Source organism: Haliotis rufescens, unplaced genomic scaffold (assembly GCF_023055435.1).
Source record: "Haliotis rufescens isolate VD_foot unplaced genomic scaffold, xgHalRufe1.0.p SCAF_5, whole genome shotgun sequence".
NCBI classification, from domain to species: Eukaryota; Metazoa; Mollusca; class Gastropoda; order Lepetellida; family Haliotidae; genus Haliotis; species Haliotis rufescens.
In genome coordinates, this window is record NW_025964223.1 from 10961697 (window position 1) to 10986480 (window position 24784).

At 40.5% G+C, this 24784-nt stretch overlaps 1 protein-coding gene across 5 annotated transcripts in view; it reads left to right on the forward strand.

The window, feature by feature from the left end:
- The window catches only part of LOC124111021 (dystrophin-like), a 480101-nt gene that overhangs the window by 93264 nt on the left and 362053 nt on the right, over positions 1–24784 (forward strand). For all 5 annotated transcript variants that reach the window (XM_048383638.1, XM_048383637.1, XM_046470561.2 and 2 more), the window contains 3 exons: positions 8193–8254; positions 8455–8547; positions 10101–10181. In XM_048383638.1, coding sequence (XP_048239595.1) covers positions 8193–8254; positions 8455–8547; positions 10101–10181 — 236 coding nt within the window. The remainder of the gene's footprint in view (positions 1–8192; positions 8255–8454; positions 8548–10100; positions 10182–24784) is intronic.

Here is a 24784-nt window from a genome sequence, read left to right on the forward strand (position 1 = left end):
CATTCGATACAGTTTTTGATGTCTGTGCCATGATATTTTTTTACACATTTGATATCGTGATAATCTAGTATGCAGTGAAACTGAATATCATTCGATTCAGACTGTTATTATAATAATAATGAATGTATTTGAATCATGCTAAATCCCATACACTATGTACACTATACTGTATGTCTGTATATATGTATATGTTAATCATAATGTCTTGTCTTTTAAAATTGCATCTGTCCCGGAATGGAACGTTTCTGCAATAAATATTATCTTATCTTATCTTATCTATGTATGTTCAAGGTGCTACACAAGTCATAGATACGTACAAATATACAGATGACGCTACCAAATATACGTAATAAGCGCCCAGGGCGCTCTCAAAATGAGAAATAGGGGGCGCTTATTAGAATATTATTTTGAGTTGAAAGATCGTAAATTTCGTGGTTTATGCTAACAGCCTGAAATGAGACAGATATATTTTTCAAAAATTTAATTGCCCATAATTAAGGGTGATATAACACAAGAGTGCGTATTATACACGAATATATAAGTCTTGTGTACATTGATCAATCGGAAGGGGTGCTGATTGGGATTGATCACTAGCCAATATAAGCAAATATCATCACGGGCGCTTATTAGTGTGGGGAGCTTATTACGTCCAATACAGTAGTTATAGTGAGCAAATATTGCTAAACATCTTGTTTGCCTTTTGCTGATGAAAATATTTTGAAAATAAATTTTGTTTGTTGAGTAAATTTTTGACATGGGACTACATTATCTGTGACATTCTTTCCAATGCATGATAAAGCATATGCGTTAGCACTTATATTTGAAGGAGATATGGACATCGCCTGTTTGCTTTGTTCAACAGAGTGTTTATCCGAGAGATATGACTCCTCTAATGTATTCAACATCAAAGCATTTCCAAATTTGTGGTGCCCTACTTTGAAGATTTTAGATATGAAGTTCTGAGTGTCGGTTGTCTCATTGGAGAAGGGATCAAGATATTGTATACCATGCACTTGCCACTCAGAATTACCATTCACCAATCAGAGGTTTCAAATTGGAATAATTTGCCTTTGACAAATCAAAATAATTGACACGATGTCCATATGTCTTATTTGTTTGTTTTTTGTTTAATGCTGCACTCAGCAGTGTTCCAGCTATTCTCAGTGATAACCAAGTCTAGGCAAGGCAAACCAGTGATTGATATTATGAGCAATGATCCATGCTTTTGGGGTATGCTGATACGCTGCCAACCAAGTCACCCGACTTGATCAATTAAGGCACATTTTACAACTAGGGGACTTAGGTTGTTGGGGACCAATTTTGACCAGGATCGTCCATAGGCCATATTATGTATAGATAACCACAAAGGTCCACAGCTAAGGACATTATTTCATTCTTGGCAATCTGCCAAGTCTAATTTGCACCAAACGTGCATGGCGTCATTATGGATAGTCTCTCCTACAGATCCCAGAGCATAAAAAAACATATAAATAGGCACCTGGTTTTTTTCTGAATGAAAACAGGTTGAAATGCATACATGGGAGCATCTTCCCGATGCAAGGGAATTAACTGACTGTAAAAGTACAGTTTCTACCATTTGCGAACTAGGCTGGAATTACGTACGGTGTTACAGTTTGGCTGGACTAACTACTCTATGCATGGTCCAATCAGAATTGTGCAACGAACTAGACATCCGGTTCCTAAACAACATGGATTTCATCGTGCAGATTTCCATTCACTGCAGCATTTTCAAAGCATGTGAACTGTCTATTGGGTGTCGACAGATATTTTCCAAATTTTTTCATGCTTTTGATCAAGATGCTCAAATGATTGATGCACTTCGCGAGGTAAGACCCATTTTTTACAACATAGATCTTGATTATCGATCAGATCATCTTAAATGGGCGCCGCCATTTTGTTGGAAGCAAATGCAAGTGACATGAGAGGTGGAATCTGACTGGTCAATAGGAGAGACATAGAAGGGACATAAATCGTAATAGCCACTGGTGGTGCTACGATTGAGCCCAGGAATTCCAGCCTAGTTCGGGAAGGGTGGAAACTGCACTTTTGTGATTAGTTAACACCCTTGCCTCAGGAAGATGGCGAGGGAGTGAATCTTGAATACCACCCCAGTCAGCAATGTGCCAGCTAAATTAAGTTGTCTGTCAGTACACAGGGCAAACCAGTGACCGAAAGTAGCAAGTTACAGCTGTGATGTGAGGCTAGATGGCTAGATTTGACTGCCTGTGTTATGATTTCCTGTTAGCTGGCTTCCCTTGTGTAAGTTCAGGTGACAGATTTGGGGACAGAACCAATGTATAAAGTTCCCCAAACTTTCAGTCAGACAACTGGACTGGCAACATTGCAAAGTTACGAGTCCAGATAAAATGTTGCCATGTCGGAATTTTCTAGACAAACGAACAAAAGTAATAAGGGTAAACAAAGGGTAAACATAAGAATAGTACTGTTTAATGTTAGTTCTCAGAAAACAACAATAAACTGGTGGATTATAAACTTTATTAACTCCCGACTTTCTGTCAGCAAATAGACCATCTTGGACTGTCTCGCAGGTATTTTACACACTGATAGAACAGGTCATTTTTTCAAGACCACATGCTGATATTCTGGCGGGATGAATGTGAGGTTATTTGAAATGAAATAATCTGAACATTTCTTGATCTATTGGAAATATATTTTGATAAGTGATTCACCATTGATATATATGTATTGATCATTGTAAGAATTTAAATATTGAAAACCATAATTTCAAGATTTATGGTTTATTTTGATTTTCAGCTTGCAAAAGCATTGATTATTGGAGCGTTGAGTTAATGTGGTTTCTAAAGTTAAGGCTGATATGGAAAGTCCACAAGGAGATTGTCAGGTGCTGATTAGATTAGTGAGGGAACAAAGTAATCAAGGGACAGACAGAGGTATTAAAGTCTCTGCAAGAGTCACCCTGATGTAATTGTCGGGATTAACACTTAATCCTTGCGTGTCATCAAGGTCATCAAGGTCATCAAGGTCACACTGGGAGCTGGGTCTCCCCGCCCCTTCCCATCACGGCTCTTCTTATTCTTGAGTTATGAGTGTGTAGATTTCTATTTCCATTCATTATGAAACATTATCCAGGTGATATTTTTTGTGAAATTGCCTTGAAGCCTTAGCCTTGCTCCAAGGCTGTACTGAAATAAAAGTCCATGGATGTGTGGTTATTCTAGCCTCCCAGTAGGCAAGTCTAGATATGCAGACAGTTATAACTCCAGCGTCTTCCAGGGACAACTTGTTGTTATTATTTATATAATCAAGAAATTATTATTTAAACTAATAATTATTGCCTCATAGACTTGTGCTGGATAATAGCTGACTGACCAGTTAAACAATATACGGTCGCTGACATAGTTCAAATATTTTGTGGATATTGTAATTTCTCAGATGTTTCCAGCCAGCTAAAGCTGTTGAGGTCGTTGTCGGCACAGGAACTACAGAAATGTATCCAGGTTACTTCCCTACAGAACAGGACTATATGAAGGCACATGGGACAAAATGTCTTGACAGCCACACTAAAACATGTTTCATGCATTTAGTAAAAATAGAAATAGAATCGTCCACCCGTAGTATATGAGGTATTCTGTAGCACCTGAGCCAACAATGACCTAACAGCCCGACTCAGCCTGAGTTCAATGAATGGAGTATAGTTCCTTCAGCTGATTGTTGCTAAGGCTTGAGACGGTAGCCTAGTGGTTAAAGCGTTCGCTCGTCACACCAAAGACCCGGGTTCGATTCCCGACTAGGGTACAATGTGTGGAGCCCAATTCTGGTGTACCCACTGTGATATTGCTGGAATATTGCTAAAAGCGGCATAAAACCATACTTACTCACTCCCTCACTCAGGCTTGAGACATTCCAGAACCTATGTATGCCACACTTACAAGACCATCTTCCCGAGGCAAGAAAGTTAACTGACTTTAAAAGTCCAGTTTCCACCCTTGCCGAACTAGGCTGAAATTCCTGGGCTCGATGGTAGCGCCACCTGTGGCTATTATTAATTATGTCCCTTCTATGCCTCTCCTATGGACCAATCAGATTCCACCTCTCGTATCACTTGTATTTGCTTCAAACAAAACAGCGGCATCCAGTCAAGACGATCTGACCGATAATGAAGATCTGTATTGTGAGCAAATGAGTCTTACATCACGAAGTGCATCAAATCACGTGAGCACCTTGATTAAAAACATGAAAAGATTAGGAAAATATCTGTTGACAACGAGTTGGCGATCCACATGTTTTGCAAATCCTTCAATCGACCGAAATCTGCATGACAGTTTACGAACCGGATTTCGATTTCATTGCACGATTTTGATTGGACTATGCATAGACTCATTAGTCGAGCCAAAATGTAACTCTGTAATACCAGCCTAGTTCAGCAAGGGTGGAAACTGGACTTTTATAGTCAGTTAACTCCCCTGCCTCAGGAAGATGTTACAAGACATGTCCCTGATGAATGTGAAGGTAGTTGAAAATTCTCAGTGACAGAAATAATACAAGTAGTCTGATGCTTCTGTGAATGTCCGCCCGGAGAGCGGAAGGTCCGGGGTTCGATCCCCGGCCGCGTCATACCAAAAGACGTTAAAAGATGGTACTTGTTGTTACCCTGTCTGGCGCTCGGCATTAATGGGCTAAAACAAGGACTAGTCGGCTCGGAGTCAGGATACTGTGTCTGAGTGGGGTATTCAAGTTAAACTGCGGCATGGTATCTCAGTGAGCTAGCGCTATAAATCGGCATCAGTCCGGACTAGTACAAGCAGCCACACACACACACACACACACACGTGCATGCACGTCGCTATATAAGTGCAATAATCTTGGACGCGACGTTAAACCCAATTTCACCTCACCTCACCTCATTACCACAAGTGGGGCCTTGCACACATGAGGACCTGCGGATTCTGCTCCCATTTCAGCGACAGAAACTAACTGTTTTAGTCCACTAGTCCTTACAATGATAACATACAGCAAAAAAATCATATCTTAGAAGTATACCTCAATATAGATCTGCTCATGATGTTGTTATGAACTGCTAATGTCACTTAACATCTCAAGGCAGCCAGACTCTAATTTACATGCCCTGTGAAGCATTCCCAGATGTAGTCCTGCTCATACATGTTGATGTACATCACTAAAGTCACGATGCAGCGTGTTCCCACCCACAGTAACTTCTATACAGATGTAGTGCTGAGTGTTTGCAGGGAATCAAGGGTGAAGAGTGGGAGTAAGGAGTGGTGACTGAAATACGTGAAATAGCTTAATCCTTACCTTACATCCAGCACTGACAGCTGTAAGGAGAGACGTTCGTACACCCAGCACTGACAGCTTTAAGGAGAGACGTTGGGAAGAAGTGCTGTTCCCTGCCGATCTGTCATCAACCCTATTCTCATCTTATGGTAGCACTCCAGTACATGTGTGCGCTGTTTTGACTTTTAAACAATGTGTGACCTGGTTTGATCTTTTTGTGTCATTGGATCCTGAGTGCATGCATTGTTGCTCATGCTATCGACCACTGGTTTGCATGGAACAAAGTCAATGATTTACAAGCTGTCTTGGTGTATCCTCATTTTAGTTAGGTCTTATGATAGGGCTAGGGTAGTGTGGAACCATTCTGTCCCTTAATTGCCACAGGGAGACAATCTTGGAGTACTGGGGACCTATTCTGCCCCTTAATTGTCACAGGGAGACAATCTTGGAGTACTGGGGACCTATTCTGCCCCTTAATTGCCACAGGGAGACAATCTTGGAGTACTGGGGACCTATTCTGCCCCTTAATTGCCACAGGGAGACAATCTTGGAGTACTGGGGACCTATTCTTCCCCTTAATTGCCACAGGGAGACAATCTCGGAGTACTGGGGACCTATTCTGTCCCTTAATTGCCACAGGGAGACAATCTTGGAGTACTGGGGACCTATTCTGTCCCTTAATTGTCACAGGGAGACAATCTTGGAGTACTGGGGACCTATTCTTCCCCTTAATTGCCACAGGGAGACAAACTTGGAGTACTGGGGACCTATTCTGTCCCCTAAATTCTCACATGGCCTTCAGATTAAAGATGGCTGTGCCATGAAATAGATGCTTACTTACAAATCATCAGTTATGGTGGCAGTGTCGCCAACGTTGTCAATAACCGGTGTGGATGGAGGCCAGGTGAAGGTGGAGGGGATTTGGGCTTATCTTAAACTGGCAGAAATTGTTTCCAGTGTAGTTTATGGTGTTTGTCTATGTATAGATAGCATAAGAACCGTCACTGTATTTCAATATATTCAGTTCTAATTGACACATGATGTTGAGGTTGTTCAGAAGTGGGAGGTGCGAATGATATTCTTGTAATCTGTACAGCCTTATCGAGGCTTGTAGCTGCCCATTCAGACTGGAATGCCATGGTCTGTAACCTGGACGTTGATTTCAAGTTACGAGAGTGTTTTCATTGTGTATCTTGTATTTTGCCAAGGTGTTTTGGATTTGACTAAGAAAGTTGATTTGTAATGTTGAAGTCTGAATGCCAGTATAGAATAGGTGCCCTATACCCAAGTTCATCACTGCTCTCCTGTGTAGAATAGGTGCCCTATACCCAAGTTCATCACTGCTCTCCTGTGTAGAATAGGTCCCCGATACCCAAGTTCATCAATGCTGTCTGGTGTAGAATAGGTTCCCTGTACCAAAGTTCATCACTGCTCTCCTGTGTAGAATAGGACCCCTGTACCCAAGTTCATCACTGCTCTCCTGTGTAGAATTGGTCCCCTGTACCAAAATTTCATCACTGCTCTCCTGTGTAGAGGAGGTCCCCTGTACCAAAGTTCATCACTGCTCTCCTGTGTAGAATAGGTCCCCTGTCCCAAAGTTCATCACTGCTCTCCTGTGTAGATTAGGTCCCCTGTCCCAAAGTTCATCACTGCTCTCCTGTGTAGATTAGGTCCCCTGTACCAAAGTTCATCACTACTCTCCTGTGTAGAATAGGTCCCCTGTCCCAAAGATCATCACTACTCTCCTGTGTAGAATAGGTCCCCTGTACCAAAGTTCATCACTGCTCTCCTGTGTAGATTAGGTCCCCTGTCCCAAAGTTCATCACTGCTCTCCTGTGTAGATTAGGTCCCCTGTCCCAAAGTTCATCACTGCTCTCCTGTGTAGATTAGGTCCCCTGTCCCAAATTTCATCACTGCTCTCCTGTGTAGAATAGGACCCCTGTACCAAAGATCATCACTACTCTCCTGTGTAGAATAGGACCCCTGTCCCAAAGTTCATCACTGCTCTCCTGTGTAGAATAGGTCCCCTGTACCAAAGTTCATCAATGCTTTTGAGCAAAAGTAACTTTTATTTATAGGAAAATTACTTTTTTTGAATGACATGTATTGGTGGGATTACGAGAACATGCCATTGTCAAATGTTATGATCCTAGTCATCACTAGGGCTGGGACGATACACCAACTGTGCGATCCGATACGTATCACAATACTTTACCCACGATCCGATACATATCACGATACTTGCATGTGCTCTTATCTGTGGTCCGTAAGCCATCTTCTTCATATACAGGATGGTCAAATACCTGTCGCACTGATGATTTACAGTTGGCAGTGTCAAGTATGGCTCAGTGGAGGAAAATATTTACGTTTTCACAATTAACTTTCACTACTAATTAGTGTTTAGCATAAAAGTTATTAAAGCAAACATTTAAGGCAAGAATCAATTTTTTTAATTTAAAAAAATCGCGATCGGTGTATCGTCCCACCACTAGTCATTACTGTAAAAAAGAAGATGGCATGTTGAAACCTGCAAAAAAAGGTGCATCATGTTCTCTCATCCAGACCCTCAGACAAAGATGTCCAATAACATCAATGCAGACCTTTGATAGTTCAGCAAGCCCTGGTTACTCCAGTGTTATCTGAACTGAAGTGATTATTTCTTATATATTACAGGACAATTATATAAATTAAGAATTTTAATGTATTTTAATTTCAGAGACTAAATGTTAGTCTATGTTGACTCCATACCTCTGACAATGGTGGACTTGACAACATGTTCCCTGTTAAAAGCCTGAAACATATACTGCTCGACACCTGATTGGGACATTCCCAGAATGCAACGATGCACCTGTGATATTGACAAGCCTTCATTTTCAACCATGTCCTGTTTGTTTCAGATGAGAGGGAGGATGTCCAAAGGAAAACCTTCACAAAATGGATAAACTCCCAGCTATCAAAAGTAAGTTGACACTTTTCAACTCATTAGACACAGTTTCTGTTTTTCAAGACAATTTGACATGTTGTCCAAAACAATTCGGGAATAATCCGGTAGAAATTACAATGTACTGTTAATGGTAGATGCAAACTATACATTAACTGGTGAACATGGAGTCACTAGGTATTGGTATGTCAAGTTACATGTGGACTTACTTGTTTCAGGCCCATCGATCTGTGATAAGTGATCTGTTCGAGGATCTGAAAGATGGCACCATCCTCCTGTCTCTCCTGGAGGTGCTCAGCGGCAGGACACTGGTAAGATTTGGTTCTTGGGGGGATCAGTTGAGTAGCTCTGGGCAAGGATTGACTGTGTGATTAGGGGGCACAGTACTGGTAAGACCTAGTTCTTGAGGGAATCAGTTGAGTAGCTCTGGGCAAGGATTGACTGTGTGATTAAGGGGCACAGTACTGGTAAGACCTGGTTCTTGAGGGGATCAGTTGAGTAGCTCTGGGCAAGGATTGACTGTGTGATTAGGGGGCACAGTACTGGTAAGACCTGGTTCTTGAGGGGATCAGTTGAGTAGCTCTGGGCAAGGATTGACTGTGTGATTAGGGGGCACAGTACTGGTAAGACCTAGTTCTTGAGGGAATCAGTTGAGTAGCTCTGGGCAAGGATTGACTGTGTGATTAAGGGGCACAGTACTGGTAAGACCTGGTTCTTGAGGGGATCAGTTGAGTAGCTCTGGGCAAGGATTGACTGTGTGATTAGGGGGCACAGTACTGGTAAGACCTGGTTCTTGAGGGGATCAGTTGAGTAGCTCTGGGCAAGGATTGACTGTGTGATTAGGGGACACAGTACTGGTAAGACCTGGTTCTTGAGGGGATCAGTTGAGTAGCTCTGGGCAAGGATTGACTGTGTGATTAAGGGCCACAGTACTGGTAAGACCTGGTTCTTGAGGGGATCAGTTAGTTCAAGGCAATGGTTGTCTGCATTATTAGGGCACAAGGATTGTCTGCAGTATTGGGGCACAAGGATTGTCTGCATTGTTAGGGCACAAAGATTGTCTGCATTATTAGGGCACAAGGATTGTCTGCATTATTGGGGCACAAGGATTGTCTGCATTATTGGGGCACAAGGATTGTCTGCATTTTTGGGGCACAAGGATTGTCTGCATTATTGGGGCACAAGGATTGTCTGCATTATTGGGGCACAAGGATTGTCTGCATTATTAGGGCACAAGGATTGTCTGCATTATTGGGGCACAAGGATTGTCTGCATTATTAGTGCACAAGGATTGTCTGCATTATTGGGGCACAAGGATTGTCTGCATTATTGGGGCACAAGGATTGTCTGCATTATTGGGGCACAAGGATTGTTTGCATTATTGGGGCACAAGAATTGTCTGCATTATTAGGGCACAAGGATTGTCTGCATTATTGGGGCACAAGGATTGTCTGCATTATTGGGGCACAAAGATTGTCTGCATTATTGGGGCACAAGGATTGTCTGCATTATTGGGGCACAATGATTATCTGCATTATTAGGGCACAAGGATTGTCTGCATTATTGGGGCACAAGGATTGTCTGCATTATTGGGGCACAAGGATTGTCTGCATTATTGGGGCACAAGGATTGTCTGCATTATTGGGGCACAAGGATTGTCTGCATGATTAGGGCACAAGGACAGACAAGGATCTGGGGATGAGAAGATAGATGTGTTACCACTAATTGTGATGTACCTTATCTTCTGCTTTGTTTTTTACAATTAGTATTTTTTTTGTATCAGTCAGTTACCAATACCTAGATTGAATACATGTGTTCCAAGATGCTTTCAGCGTTGTGACTGCAGATGTTGGGTGTGTTACAGAAGCGGGAGAAGGGTCGTCTGAGGGTTCACCACATCAACAATGTAAACCGGGCCTTGGAAGTGCTGGAGCATAATTATAATGTGAGTACTGCATGGCAGATGATGTAAATATCAGGGTTACCGTGGGGAGGGGCAGATGCTGCTTGCTCCACTCGGCCACAAAGCTGGAGTTGTTCTCATCAAACCTGTTTCATGGTAGAACAGGCAGTACCATATTCATTGTCACTACCTTACTTAACACAGTCAGAACTTCAACATCAATTTGAGAGGTGGGATGGTCTGGTCATCCAAGGTGCTGTTATCCACTGTGAAAAGTTGCACCCTATAGATGTGCCAGAAATTTATAATCGTGGGTTTGATTCCCATAATTGTCCTTTCATATTTTTGTTTGTCAGCTATATGCCTGTGTTCGTTGGTTTCACCTCTGTGGTAAAAGTCTAATTAAGAGTCCTGCATCATTTTGGACTCTCCCTCTATTTTGACGTGAAAGTGAGTGTGTGAGTGAGTTGGGTTTAACGCCGCTTTCAACAGTATTCCAGTTATATCACGGCGTGTCAGCTTAATGTGGGAGGAAAGCCCGAAGTGATGCAGATCTCAGATGTTTACCACTTCGATGAAACCCACGAACACGGGTATGGTGCTGACAAACCTAGAAACATAATTGGGGCGAACCAGGATTCGAACCCACAATCATAGGTTTCTGGTGTGCCCAAGGGACGCAACTCTGCACTGCGAATCGCGGCGCCTTAGACAACTGGGCCACCCGTGCCCCCATGAAAGAGTAAATGAATTTGGAAGTAGTGAGTGAGAAAGGAAGGGAGGGACTAAAGAAATGGGCTGTACATATTTCACTAAAGCAGATATTCAAACCCAGATCTTCAGTGTGAGAAGCTGACGCTTTGTCCATTAGACTACTCAGCTGACATGTGAGCATTATAATAACTACCCTGTCAGTGGTGGAAGTCCATCAACATCTAGAAGACACATGAACCCAAAGACACTGATTACTTTATCTACCAGATCGTCTCTCCTCTAACAACAATCTAGCAAGAATGTAGATCTCCTGCCTCAAGTACTCTGCCTGGAGGCTCCGCTCCCTCCAGAGGTGTGGGCTTATGGCTTTGAAGGAGGAGCAGGGGGGTCCCTGGAGGAAGGGGGGTGGGCAGAGGAGATGAAGGGGAAGAGAATTATCTCCTGACCTTTGTTATTGAGCATGGAAAGGTCACAAGGTGCTAAGTAGCAGGATCTCTGGTGGAGGTTGTTCAAGGTGTGGAGGTTCTGGGTAGTGGCTGTTTTAACAGCAGAAACCAAGCAGTTTGAGTTACTGGTTCTATGGGGTGGCAGGAGTGGCCCAGTCATCTTAGGGGCCACAATTTGCTGTGCAGAGTTGCGTCCCTTTGGCATGCCAGAAACCTATGATTGAGGGTTTGAATCGCGCTTCCCCCTATTATGTTTCTTGGTTTTCCAGCACCATACCTGCGATCGTGGGTTTCACCAAAGTGGTAAACGTCTGAGACCTGCATCACTTCGGTCTTTTCTCACACATCAAGCTGACATGCTGGGATATGAACGGAATACTCACTAACTCGCTCACTCACCCACTCACCCACTCACTTACTCACTTACTCACTCACTCACTCACTCACTCACTCACTCACTCACTCACTCACTCACTCAACCACTCACTCAACCACTCACTCAACCACTCACTCAACCACTCACTCACTGATCTACAATGTAGATATCGCTTGATCTCACTGAAACAATATCTCCTGTTGGAGCCAGTTTTGGATGATAAAGTATCAGGATACCCTAAGTATCACTGCTCATCATGGAAGTCCGCTAGCTCGCTACTACATTGTCGTGAGGTTAATCCACTGATGGTCCTCCTCACTGACTTGTAGCATTTGACGGCTACAATTGTGAATCAGATCTCAATGCTTCAATTTGGCTACAAATAGTAGCTGAATAAAACAGATAGGAAAAATGGGGGGCGGTCGGATAGCCTAGTGGTTAAAGCGTTCGCTCGTCACGCCAAAGACCCGGGTTCGAATCCCAACATGGGTACAATGTGTGAAGCCCATTTATGGTGTCTCCCACCATGATATTCCTGGAATATTGCTGGAATATTTCTAAAAGCGGCGTAAAACCAAACTCACTCACTGATAGGAAAAATGAGGTTCTGAGGCTGTTCATGCCATCACCCACTGATGTGCCTGACCAGACTGGATGAATGACAGGCAGCTGGGATATGCAGTGATTGAAATAGTTTTAAAACCCAAATAGACAGTTGGGCAGGTGACCCATAAGTGTTGCCCGCCCATCTTCAAAGTTACCTGCCCGCATTCAGACACTATAAATATTGAAAAATTGCAAAACATAAGAGACAAATCGTGCCTGGATTCAGTAGAAATAATGCAAACAATCTCTTGAGAATCTACGAGGAGTTATGATTAAACTGAATGAGTAAGTGGTCTTAAATTTATCTGCCAGACAGTCGGGCAGATGGGAGAAAATTTCATGCAGCCCGACGGAAAAGTTACCCGGCACGGGCAGGCAGGCAAGCAGTTATTTCGGGCACTGGTGATATGCCACTGGAAGATTGCTGGTTGTGGTGTAAAAATATTTCTAACTCACTCCCTTGCACAACCGAGCTGCACAGACCATCAATACACAGGATTATTCAGTAATAAGGAATACGGATGTAAAGATCAGAACTCATCAATTGGTGGAGTTTCTTTTGAGTTTTTCATTAAAAGAGAATAAAAATACGGAATTGGAGAGATCTGCAGCTCTACCGAAACGTGTCTTGTAGGAACTGTAATTTGTACCAACAGACCAGCCATTCATCGATCAGACAGCCAGACTTTGTGACTAAAAGTGCAGATTGTGAGATGCACGATATCAATTTGGTGTTATCAAAGTTTCTGGTCAAGGACAGATTTTTTTATTTATAAAATTCACTGATTTTTGGCCCAAAAATTCAGATTTGTAGGTAAAAAAAATATGTATTTAAAAAATCCATTTTCAAATATATTTTCCTTGCAATTTATCATTATTCATTGTGTTTTCAAGTTTTTATAATAACTTTTCAACAAGTTTTAATTATGGTATTTCAAATAATCTATTTATTTTGGAGTACTTGGTAAAGAAAAAGGTATATGGATGAACAACCTATTTATGAATTGCTTGATAGCAGTGGGGGCGGTCGGGTAGCCTAGTGGTTAAAGCATTTGCTCGTCACGCTGAAGGCCCGGGTTCGATTCCCGACATGGGTACACTGTGTGCAGCCAATTTCTGGTGTGCCCCGCCATGATATTGCTGAAATATTGCTAAAAGTGGCCTAAAATAATACTAACTCACTCACTCACTCACTCAGATGATAGCGATGTTAGAATCTACACCGAAACGTCTCTCCTAATGGTAATAAAGAAGTTGTTCATCCATTTATCTTATCCTTACTTAGTTCTGGTGGCTTGAATTAAAAAAAATATATATTTATTATTTTTAAAAATTTCAATTGAGTCAACAGATTTGAAAACCAAGTTTAAAAAGGGTCTGGACCAAATATTGTGTAAAAGAATCAAGTCTATAACTGCAGGGAAAACAGAAAATGGATGTCTTTGTTTAGAGTTATAACATTTGAGGACGGTCGGGTAGCCTAGTGGTTAAAGCGTTCGCTCGTCACACCGAAGACCCGGGTTCGATTCGACATGGGTACAGTATGTGAAGCCCATTTCTGGTGTCCCTCACCGTGATATTGCTGGAATATTGCTAAAAGCGGCGTAAAACCATACTCACTCACTCACACTCAATATATGCTAATAAGGGGGCACGGGTGGCCCAGTCGTCTAAGGCGCCGCGATTCGCTGTGCAGAGTTGCGTCCCTTGGGCACCCCAGAAACCTATGATTGTGGGTTTGAATCCCGGTTCGCCCCAATTATGTTTCTAGGTTTGTCAGCACCATACCCGTGCTCGTGGGTTTCACCGAAGTGGTAAACGTCTGAGACCTGCATCACTTCGGGCTTTCCTCCCACATTAAGCTGACACGCCGCGATATAACTGGAATACCGTTAAAAAGCGGCGTTAAACCCAACTCACTCACTCAATATATGCTAATAAAAGAGTGGGAAATGCATTTTATTGAAGAAAATACTATAAAAACCATACTCACTTAGAGTAACATTGATGTTTTATGCTTGTCAGAAACTAGATTATTAGTGTAGGCTTGCCTCTCAGCTTGCCAGCCCCTGCATCTCCTCTACATAGCTCTCTCAAAGCATGTCATAATGATCTGCTGTACCATGGCATTGAGATGGTAATTAGACATGACGGTGCTACAGGCAGCTCTTCAACATGGCGCTTATGGTCTGAACAGGGTTCTCTTTGATCTCTTTACTTCAGAACGGACTTTTGACATCCAATTAGATGTTTTGGTATATTTCTGTAAATTCATACTTAGTTTTAAGTCCATCCTTTTTTGAAGCAATTAGTTTATATGCAAGCACTAACTAAGTACTGGCTACCTTATAATTGCTGCTGTTCAAGAAAAAAGCCTACCCCATGGTGACTTTAGTGCAGGATATCTCCCCAGTACCCAAACAGTTGCCTTGCTGATTGCATTTCTTTGTCAGACCCGTGAAGATTCCGGGGTAGAATAGGTCTTCAGCAACCCATGCTTGCCGTAACAGGCGACTATGCTTGTCGTGAGATGCAATTAACGGGATCGGGTGGTCAGGCTCACTGACTTGGTTGATGCATGTCATCGTATCCCATTTGCGTAGATTGATGCTCATGATGTCTATCACTGGATTGTCTGGTCCAGACTCAATTATATACAGACCGCCTTCACATAGCTGGAATATTGCTGAGTGGCGTTAAACAAAGGCATGTCACTGTTCCCCATTTGTTTTGGTTTCTGCTCATGCCTGGCCCAGGCTTATATTTTCAGAGCATTATTGTATTTCCTGTGTGATATAAGAACATTTACTTTCTTATTGACAGAGAGTGAGTGAGTGAGTTGGTTTTATGCTGCTTTTAGCAATATTCCGGCGATATCATGGCAGGGGAACCAGAAATTGAATTCAAAACATTGTTTAATGAAGGGACCTTAATCAAACATCTGTCAGTCCCAGTGGCACTGTTTTGTCTGTTTGTTGTTTAAAACCGCACTATCCAGTGATTGACAAGAGCACTGGGGAAGCCCAGTGGTTAATGCTGTTTCGTCTCATTCAGGAGTTCTGTTCTCTAAGGGGGTACATATGTCTGTATAGCCTCAACTCTCAACTCCATGGAGATTCCATGACAGAACAAATCCCTAATACCTATAATTCCTTATCAAATGTCAATGGGAATCAGTTGTTTTCAGTGTGTAACCTACTGATTGGGTGTCATTGTACCCTAGTGGTGTAGGTTATGGATGAATTGTTTGTCTTGTCCAACCTGATCACAGACTGTGTGAGGCTGCCATAGTATATTTCAATATGATGGCTGACAGCAGCATACACTGACAGTCTCGCTCACTTCAAGGTGTTTCTGCAGTGTTGGTAAAATAACCTAAACTGACTCACACATTTTTATTACCACCAGATGTTTACAGAGTTCACATTAGTGTAAACCGTTAGCAGTCATAAATCATGATATAGTGAGTATTTATTATACATAAAATTCTGCCCAGATTATGAAATGTAGCTTAAGAAGTTAAGATCTTTAAGCTACCAATAAATTACTGTAGTGACCTGTCAACATTTACTGTTTGTCTGTTAATCATGACAAATGTCAAAAACAAGTTGTGTGAAATTAAGTTTTCTCTGTGATAGTTACAGGAAGCAGCTCCTCATTATGATGGAAGCCCTCAATACAGTCTACCATTCTGCAGCAGGTTTGACAAAATGACGTCCTCGTCTCCCCCAGTTCTTAGTCAGACCCTGACTACACACACTGCAGAAGGTTCGACAAAATAACGTCATCTCCCCCAGGTCTTAAAAGGTTAAACCCTGACAACACATTCTGCAGCAGGTTTAACAAAATGACATCCTCATCTCCCCCAGTTCTTAGTCAAACCCTCACTACACATTCTGCAGTAGCTTTGACAAAATGACACCCTTGTCTACCCCAGTTCTTATAGTCAAACCCTCACTACACATTCTGCAGTAGCTTTGACAAAATGACGTCCTTGTCTCCCCCAGTTCTTATAGTCAAACCCTCACTACACATTCTGCAGTAGCTTTGACAAAATAACATCCTCGTCTCCCCCAGTTCTTAGTCAGACCCTGACTACACACACTGCAGCAGGTTCAACAAAATAACGTCATCTCCCCCAGGTCTTAATAGGTTAAACCCTGACGACACATTCTGCAGCAGGTTTGACAAAATGACATCCTCGTCTCCCCCAGTTCTTAATTAAACCCTGATGATACGTTCTGCAGCAGGTTCGACAAAATAACGTCCTCGTCTCCCCCATTCTTCAGTTTAACCCTGACAACACATCCTGCAGCAGGTTCAAAACAATAACATCCTCGTCTTCCCCAGGTCTTCAGTAAGACCCTGACTACATACGCTGCACCGAGAGGTTTGACAGCAGCATGTTTATGCAGGTACTGACAAGCTAATGAAGTCATCTCCCTTGCCGAGACGTGGCTTGCCTTATCTCGCTACCTGTGGCTACAACTGTGATGGATTTTAGTGGGGATTTTGTTGGTAATTGCTCAGCACCTGTGTGATGACAACTGGTTCTGTGGAAACCGATGAGGAAGATGTAAACAGTGTTAATTTAGCCGTTATCCAGGCCTCACATGCTTGTGTGATTATTTTAGCTTAGTGAAAAAGGGTTTTGCGTCATCATGACGTCAGACTTTAAGGGACACAGTTTATGCTTGTGGATTAAGATACTGACATTATCTGCATTTTCAAGAAAGTAGCTTTATTTAGAAAAGGTAGTAAGGGTGATCTTGAGTCAATGTGATTATGTGAGTTTATTATGTTAGAGTGATCTCCCTTGTTTCCTATCTCTCACTGGCACTTGTTGGCACAGAACACCTATTTTGAGTGGCAATAATATTGTGAATTTAGAACATTTATCTTCAGGTAAGTCTTGTGAAGCTTTTAGCATACTTCTTTTGCACTTTGTAAATCTGAGTTATCTCTCTTGACTGTTGATTGACTGTTGACATGTACAACACACTGCACAATTAATTAAGCCTTACATAAACGAAAGTTATTCATAATCTTTAATGACTGAAATAACACTTTAATTCTTAGAAAGTCACCGAAAAAAATTAAAAAAATTAAGTCACTGTTTTTCTCCTATTGACCCACTTTGAAGTTTTCATTACAAGTGTTACAGTTTGTTTCAGAAACTTTTTCATTTCCAAAAGTAATTAAAAGTCTTGAACCCAGGGATGAAAGGAGACTCTTTTTTTAAATTTTATTCCTTATTGGTAAAATTATTATCTATAAACCAAACTATAACACTCAACTTTTGATAGGGACAGGTAGTATACAGGTGGAGTCTGAATGTGACGTATTGCTTGGATATGTTGTTAAACAAATAGTATTCAAATTTTCCATGGAACTGAAGCAGTTTCATTTCAAGTTGATTAAACATAAATACACAGTTCAATAAGTTCTGTCACAGTATAAAATATCTCAGTATCCCATTCAAATGTTGAATAGTATATAAAAAACATTGCCTTCGTACATGGTTAGATTCTGCAAGATTGAGAGTAGGGTGTCATTTTGGGTTTGTTTTGATGTTGAAAAGTGCCATTTTAAATACATGGTACTGATATAAATTTACAATTCTATAATGAAAATGTCTGATGGTAAGCATCCATTGAATTTAATTTCTAACACAATTATTTCTTCCTGTGTGTAGAGTTGGAGGTATTTTTTTTTCAGAAAAAGGAAGCAATTATTTTTTACGTTCTTCATAGCAGTGGAGAGTATAATGCTTGCTGCTTGTAAGTGCTAATTATCAGAGTTTCATGCAACAGGATGTCAGGGGTATTCTGTTACAATGGAAGTACATGTAGTTGTGTGACCAATAGTGTTTGTGTAACTGCCTCTTCGATCACTGTCATTTGAGAAAGAAATGTGGCCATAAAATTGTACATCAGCTTAAAATAGAGAACTGTTTTAAAGAAAGGGTTATCGGGCAACCTATGCTAGTTACCATCGCTACCGGTATCTATAAGCACCATTGTTAGACACTTGAGACACATTTTGCCCTGAGATGCCCACTCAGTGGTTATGACCTTGTGAGATTCCTGGAAATACTCCAGTCAAGCTGACATCAATTGCATTGAACCGATGATCAGAAGCCATTTCCCAGTAAAAACGGCCATTTTCACTTCAACTAACCTAAGAAGCTCATTGCTTGAAATTCAAAACACACTTTAAGCCAATCAGACCTTAAATTGTTTGATTGGCCTGATAGTTGGAGCTTCTGAAGATAGCTGATTTATCGGTCCTTGAATCATTCGTTATGAATTCAGAACATGTGGGCCTGATATGTAGTTAGTTTCTTCATTTTTTGGTGAAAATATGTGTGTGTTATTACTAATGGATTGTTTGTGTTTAATTATTGTTTGTTGGTTGTTGTCACACTGTCAGGGCAGGGAAACATCGCTCAAGTACACTTATTGAAAAAGAGTACTGTATTCATTGCAGGGGAAAGGGCCCCCATAGAGTTTCGGGGTCAGAATTGGTCCCCCGTGTTGGTCGGAAGACGTGACTTAATGGCTCAGGTGGTAAGACATGGATTGATGGCTTTGATCATTGCTCATAATATCAGTCACTGAATTAATTGTCTGGTCGAGGCTTGATTCCATACAGCTGTCGTCCTATTGATGTAATATTTTTGAGTGTGGTGTTTGTTAATGTTTGTTAGTTGGTTAACGCCACACTCAGTATTCCAGCTATATGATGGTGGTCTGTAAATAATTGAGTCTGGACCAGACAATCCAGTGACTGACATCATGAGCATTGATCTACGCAATTGGGATATGATGACATGCTTCAGCCAAGTCAGCGAGCCTGACGACATGATCCTGTTAGTTGCCTCTTACAACAAGCATGGGTTGCTGAAGGGAAAACAAACAAACATTATGATTGTTCAGTTTTAGTTATCAAATCGACATTAAATTCATGACTTGGCTGCAAATACTGTGACCAAAGAACAGCAAGTTCTGAGACCCAGTACTGTATTTGACGTAATAAGCGCCCCGCTGCAATAAGCGCCCACGGCGAAAATTGCTAATATATTGGCTATGGAACAATCCCAATTAGCACCCCTTCCAATTCCGATTGATCAATGTATACAAGACTTATTTATTCACACTCGTGTGTTATATGCACCCTTAATTATGGGCAATTAAATTCTGGAAAAATATATCCGTCGTATATAACATTTCAGGCTGTCAGCATAAACCACAAAATTTATCTTTCAACTCTGTTTTTCCACCAAAATAATATTCTAATAAGAGCCCACTATTTCTAATTTTGAGAGCGCCCTGGGTGCTTATTAAGTTGTATATGGTATTAGGAATTGGTTCAGGTTTCATCATTGATGATCATCTAAATAATGTTTTATCTCCCAATGATTGGTTCATTTCATGGAGGCATGGAGAAGGTGTATTTAACATTAGGGTCAAATTTAATGAGGACCATCATAACATCATCATATATGCTCTGATAAAAAATGGCAATCTGCATTATTGTCATCAAAATATACGTTTTATTCCAGGATATTCAGCATGTCCTGCAAACAATTATTAGTTTTCACACCCTGGGACAAAATTAGTTTTTTTTCTGGTATTTTCATTGTTTGACTCCCAGACCCAAGAGAATAAATTAGAAAAGGATCTAACTCAAGTCTAGAATGATTTGGCAAGTCTAGATTGCCTCAGCTAAGCCTGAAATTAAGCATTGCCATGGGCCTTATCTGCATTATGTATTTCTTTTTTGTAGATATATATTTCTTAATAAGATAACTTTATTTCTGGGACGAAATATTAGTCTCGTATTTTCTGATCAGGTGTGACTGTGCATGAACTCCAACTGCCTGGATTATATGATGTCATAACTCATTTAGCTGTATCAGACTTGATTATTCACACACAGCTATGATATAGTTTGAATATTTCTGAATGTGTCACAAATAATACTTATCTCATCTTCTTTCAATGAATACTGGACTGTTTTGTGGCATATGTCATTGTTGGCACCAGTCCAGACCCCTCGTTTTGTATTAAAGTTGTCATGTCATATGTATGGAAGTCTTCACTTGTTTCTTTCTTTTTTTCTTGAAATGTCAAGATATATGTTAAGTTGTAATTTCAAGATATATGTTTAGTTGAAATTTCAAGATATATGTTTAGTTGAAATTTCAAGATATATGCTTAGTTGAAATTTCAAGATATATGCTTAGTTGAAATTTCAAGATATATGTTAAGTTGAAATTTCAAGGTAATGCTCCTGAAATTTCAAGGTAATAAGTTGAAATTTTAAGATTATATGACTTGAAATTTATACCATGTTGGAATTTTAAGATGCTAATTTGAAATTTCAAGGAGCTGTGTTTCAATATAAAAAGTTGAAATTTCAAGATATATACTTCTTTGAAATTTCAGGGTAATGATCCTGAAATTTCAAGATAATAAGTTAAAGTTTTAAAATTATGACTTGAAATTTATACGAAGCAGTTGCTAATTTGAAATTTCAAGAAGCTATGTTGAAAGTTCAAGATATACTAAGGTGGAAATTTCAAGATTATGATCATGAAATTTCAAGATAATAAGTTAAAGTTTTAAAATTATGACTTGAAATTTATACTAAGCAGTTGCTAATTTGAAATTTCAAGATGCTATGTTGAAAGTTCAAGATATACTAAGGTGGAAATTTCAAGATAATGATCATGACATTTCAAGATAATAAGTTAAAGTTTTAAAATTATGACTTGAAATTTATACTAAGCAGTTGCTTATTTGAAATTTCAAGAAGCTATGTTGAAAGTTCAAGATATACTAAGTTGAAATTTCAAGATAATGATCATGAAATTTCAAGATAATAAGTTGCAATTTTAAGATTTTAACTTGAAATTTCACTTATGTATCTTGAAATTTCAACTTAGCATCTTGAAGTTTTCAAGAAAAAGACGAAAAAATACAAGTGGCCCTAACAGGCTTCCATATATTTGTTTTCTACTTTACATGTTAGAGGCTCTGATTACAAGTGCTTTAATCAAAAGTACTTGCATCCTATGAATGTGCTTACAGTATCCCAACACCGTGTTTCATAATATATTGGCATCAGTAGAGTGGGCTTGACATTGCTTTCGTCACCTGTTATCAGTCAATCAGGTAACAGTGGTCTGTTAGTGGGCATGGCCTAATTGCTGTCCAGGTTGCAAAAACATGAACGCAAAATAAGTTGTTTGGTTAGCATATCATATGCCATGTAATCACTTGCAGTTTATTTGTGGAGCTGTAGTCGTTATGAAGGCAGGATTGTTAAAATAATAACATTATTTTTTTATTATGTTTAAGTGTGATGTTTTGGTACCTATACCAATACTTAATTCAGTCAAAATGTACTAATATATGTACTGATAACCAAAATGATACATAGAAAGTACCGTATTAGAAAAAAGTTGAAATCCAAATGTGTTTCCCATTCTGTGAGAACAAACTGTGTGGGTACTGAAGGTCATTATGGAAGCTAACAAAAGCATGTTGCAACTCTCTGAAGAGCGCCACCTGGTGGACTTGTAGGTCTGATGGTCGCTATTGATACAGGAGTTTCATCAGCTGGTGACCATTGGCCAGCATCTGTCAATCTATATGGGCTGTTATATGGCTTCAGCGACCTTACTGAGTTCTTGACCCATATACGAAACCAAATGTACCATATTCGACGTAATAAGCGCCCCGCTCTAATAAGCGCCCACGGCGACATTTGCTAAGATATTGGTTTGTGAACAATCCCAATTAGCTCCCCTTCTGATTGATCAATGTACACAACACTTATTTATTCGCCTACAATACACACTTGTGTGTTACATGCACCCTTAATTATTGGCATTTAATTCTGGAAAAATATATCTGTCGTACATAAACATTTCAGGCTGTCAGCATAAACCAGGAAATGTATCTTTCAACTCTGTTTTTTTCACCAAAATAACATTCTAATAAGAGCCCCTATTTCTAATTTTGAGAGCGCCCTGGGTGCTTATTACGTCAAATACGGTAAATCTATATGAGGTGTTATATGGAGGCAGCGACCATACCAGTCCTGACCCATGTGTTCATACCTTTAGTCAGATCATCGTGTATGTATACATTCCACAAGATGTGCAAATATACAATGGTGTATAGAAGATAGGGGAGGTGCTTTGTTGAGGATATATATTTGTGTAGTCATCAAATTCTCTGATTAAACTCAGGATTTATGTTGTTCATGATACATATGACCGCCTCCGTGGTCTTGTGGTAGATCGTCCACCCGGAGAGCGGAAGGTCCGGGGTTCGATCCCTGACCGCGTCATACCAAAAGACGTTAAAAGATGGTACTTGTTGTTACCCTGTCTGGCGCTCGGCATTAAGGCGCTAAAACAAGGACTGGTCGGCTCGGAGTCAGTATACTGTGTCTGATTGGGGTATTCATGTTAAACTGTGGCATGGTATCTCAGTGTGCTAGCACTATAAATCGGCATCAGTCCGCACTAGTACAAGCAGCCATACACACAGGTGCATGCACGTCGCTGTATAAGTGCAATAATCTTGGACGCGAGGTAAACCCCATCTCACCTCACCTCACCTCATGATACATATCTAGATACGAACAACTGTTTTGCTATTTAGAATATCAATCCAGTTATCAAGCCACATACATGTTTGCATGTATGAAACTATACCACACTGTATGAAGAAGGATGTAAAGCAGGCAAGATTAAACGTGTTTGGTTTTAGAAGAATTATGTTTGCTACACCTTGCTGCGACCCGTGAAGATCCGGGGTAGAATGGGTCTTCAGAAACCCATGCTTACCATAAAAAGCGACTATGCTTGTCGTAAGAGGCGACCTATTGAACAGGATCGGGTGGTCAGGCTTGCTGGCTTGGTTGATGCCTGTCATCGTATCCCAATTGTGTGAGTCAATGCTCATAATATCAATCACTGGCATGGATTGTCTGCTCCAGGCTCGATTATTTTCAGACTGCCGTCATTTTCGGCGTTAACAAGACAAGACACTTTGCTGCGTTAAGAATAAAAATGTTAATGAAGTATGTCGGGAACACTCCTATATAGATATGTAGAAAGACTTGATGGTGACGTGGACCTCTACAGGGCCTTTGTTTCTCAATGTAAAATGAGTTCTTAAAGGGAGACAACCATGGAAGTTTTACAATCCATTTGTCTGACAATATTATGTGTTTAAAAAAAGAATATGGAGAATAGATTTGAGCCAACTGACAGACACAGCAAGTCATTAAACTATTTGTCTCCAATTCCAATTTTATGACAATGTCAAGCAGAACCAATGGCGCTAATTACAGAGTCCAGACCTCGCCAAAGAGCACAGTCCCCCTTAGACTAATAGAACTATGTTTCTTTGTAACAATGCTTTAATATGTCCTTATTTCTCAATGTGTCCACAATAACTAGTAACTACTTTGATTTAAGTCTTGGCCTAACCACCATGCTCTAGTGGTAGAGCGTTCGCCCGGAGAGCGGAAGGTCAGGGGTTCGATCCCCGGCCGCGTCATACCAAAAGATGTTAAAAGAAGGTACTTGTTGTTACTAGTGGTGTAACAATACGGCGATACAGTATTGTATCCTGATGCACAGCCCACGATATGATGCATCGATTTGGAAAGCATGTATCGCGATACATACGATATTTTCATAACAGCAGTTATACCTACCGTATTTTCTTGAGTATAGTGCGCACTTTTTTCCAAAAAACACAGCTGTGTAGAAGGGGTTGCGCATTATACACAAATTAATGAGTTTTGATGTTTTTCCCCCATGGAAAGACATTACCGTGAGCACGTAACCCCGGAAACACCATGTCAACAAATCCATACTGAAGTTCGCAAATTATTCATGTAATTACACTGTCTGGCTATAAAAAAAAGTGTTCTTTGTATATCTGGACTCATGTTTGTAACTAATTTCATTAATTCTATTCAAAATTCCTTTTAATATTGTTATAATTAATTTCGGCGAAATCGTGTGTGAAGCGATCGGAAGATCGCACAACTCACCGTTATTAACAGCAACCACGGTCAGATTACCGCTATTGACGCCTTGAAAGGAATTTTAGTTGACAGAGAATGGATACATATATCATAAATGCCATATTTTGATTCGTTAAAAGTCAGATTTGTTTTTGTTGGACGATTCTATGTCAACACGTAATTCTCGCGATCACGCGATCACGTGCATGGGAGCCTTGACGGTGACTGGTCAGACTGGTTCCATGTAAAAAATAATACCCGGCAATGGCGATCAGCTGCTTCGCTTAGGGTTATTATTATTTTAAATATGTTTACCGTATATGACCGCGTATAAGCCGAATTTTGAGGACCAGAAAAAAGATTCTGTAGAAAGGGGTCGGCTTATCCACGGGATACACTTTCGTGATAGTATTTTTCAGATCGTGATCTGTCAGAAACATCGGCTG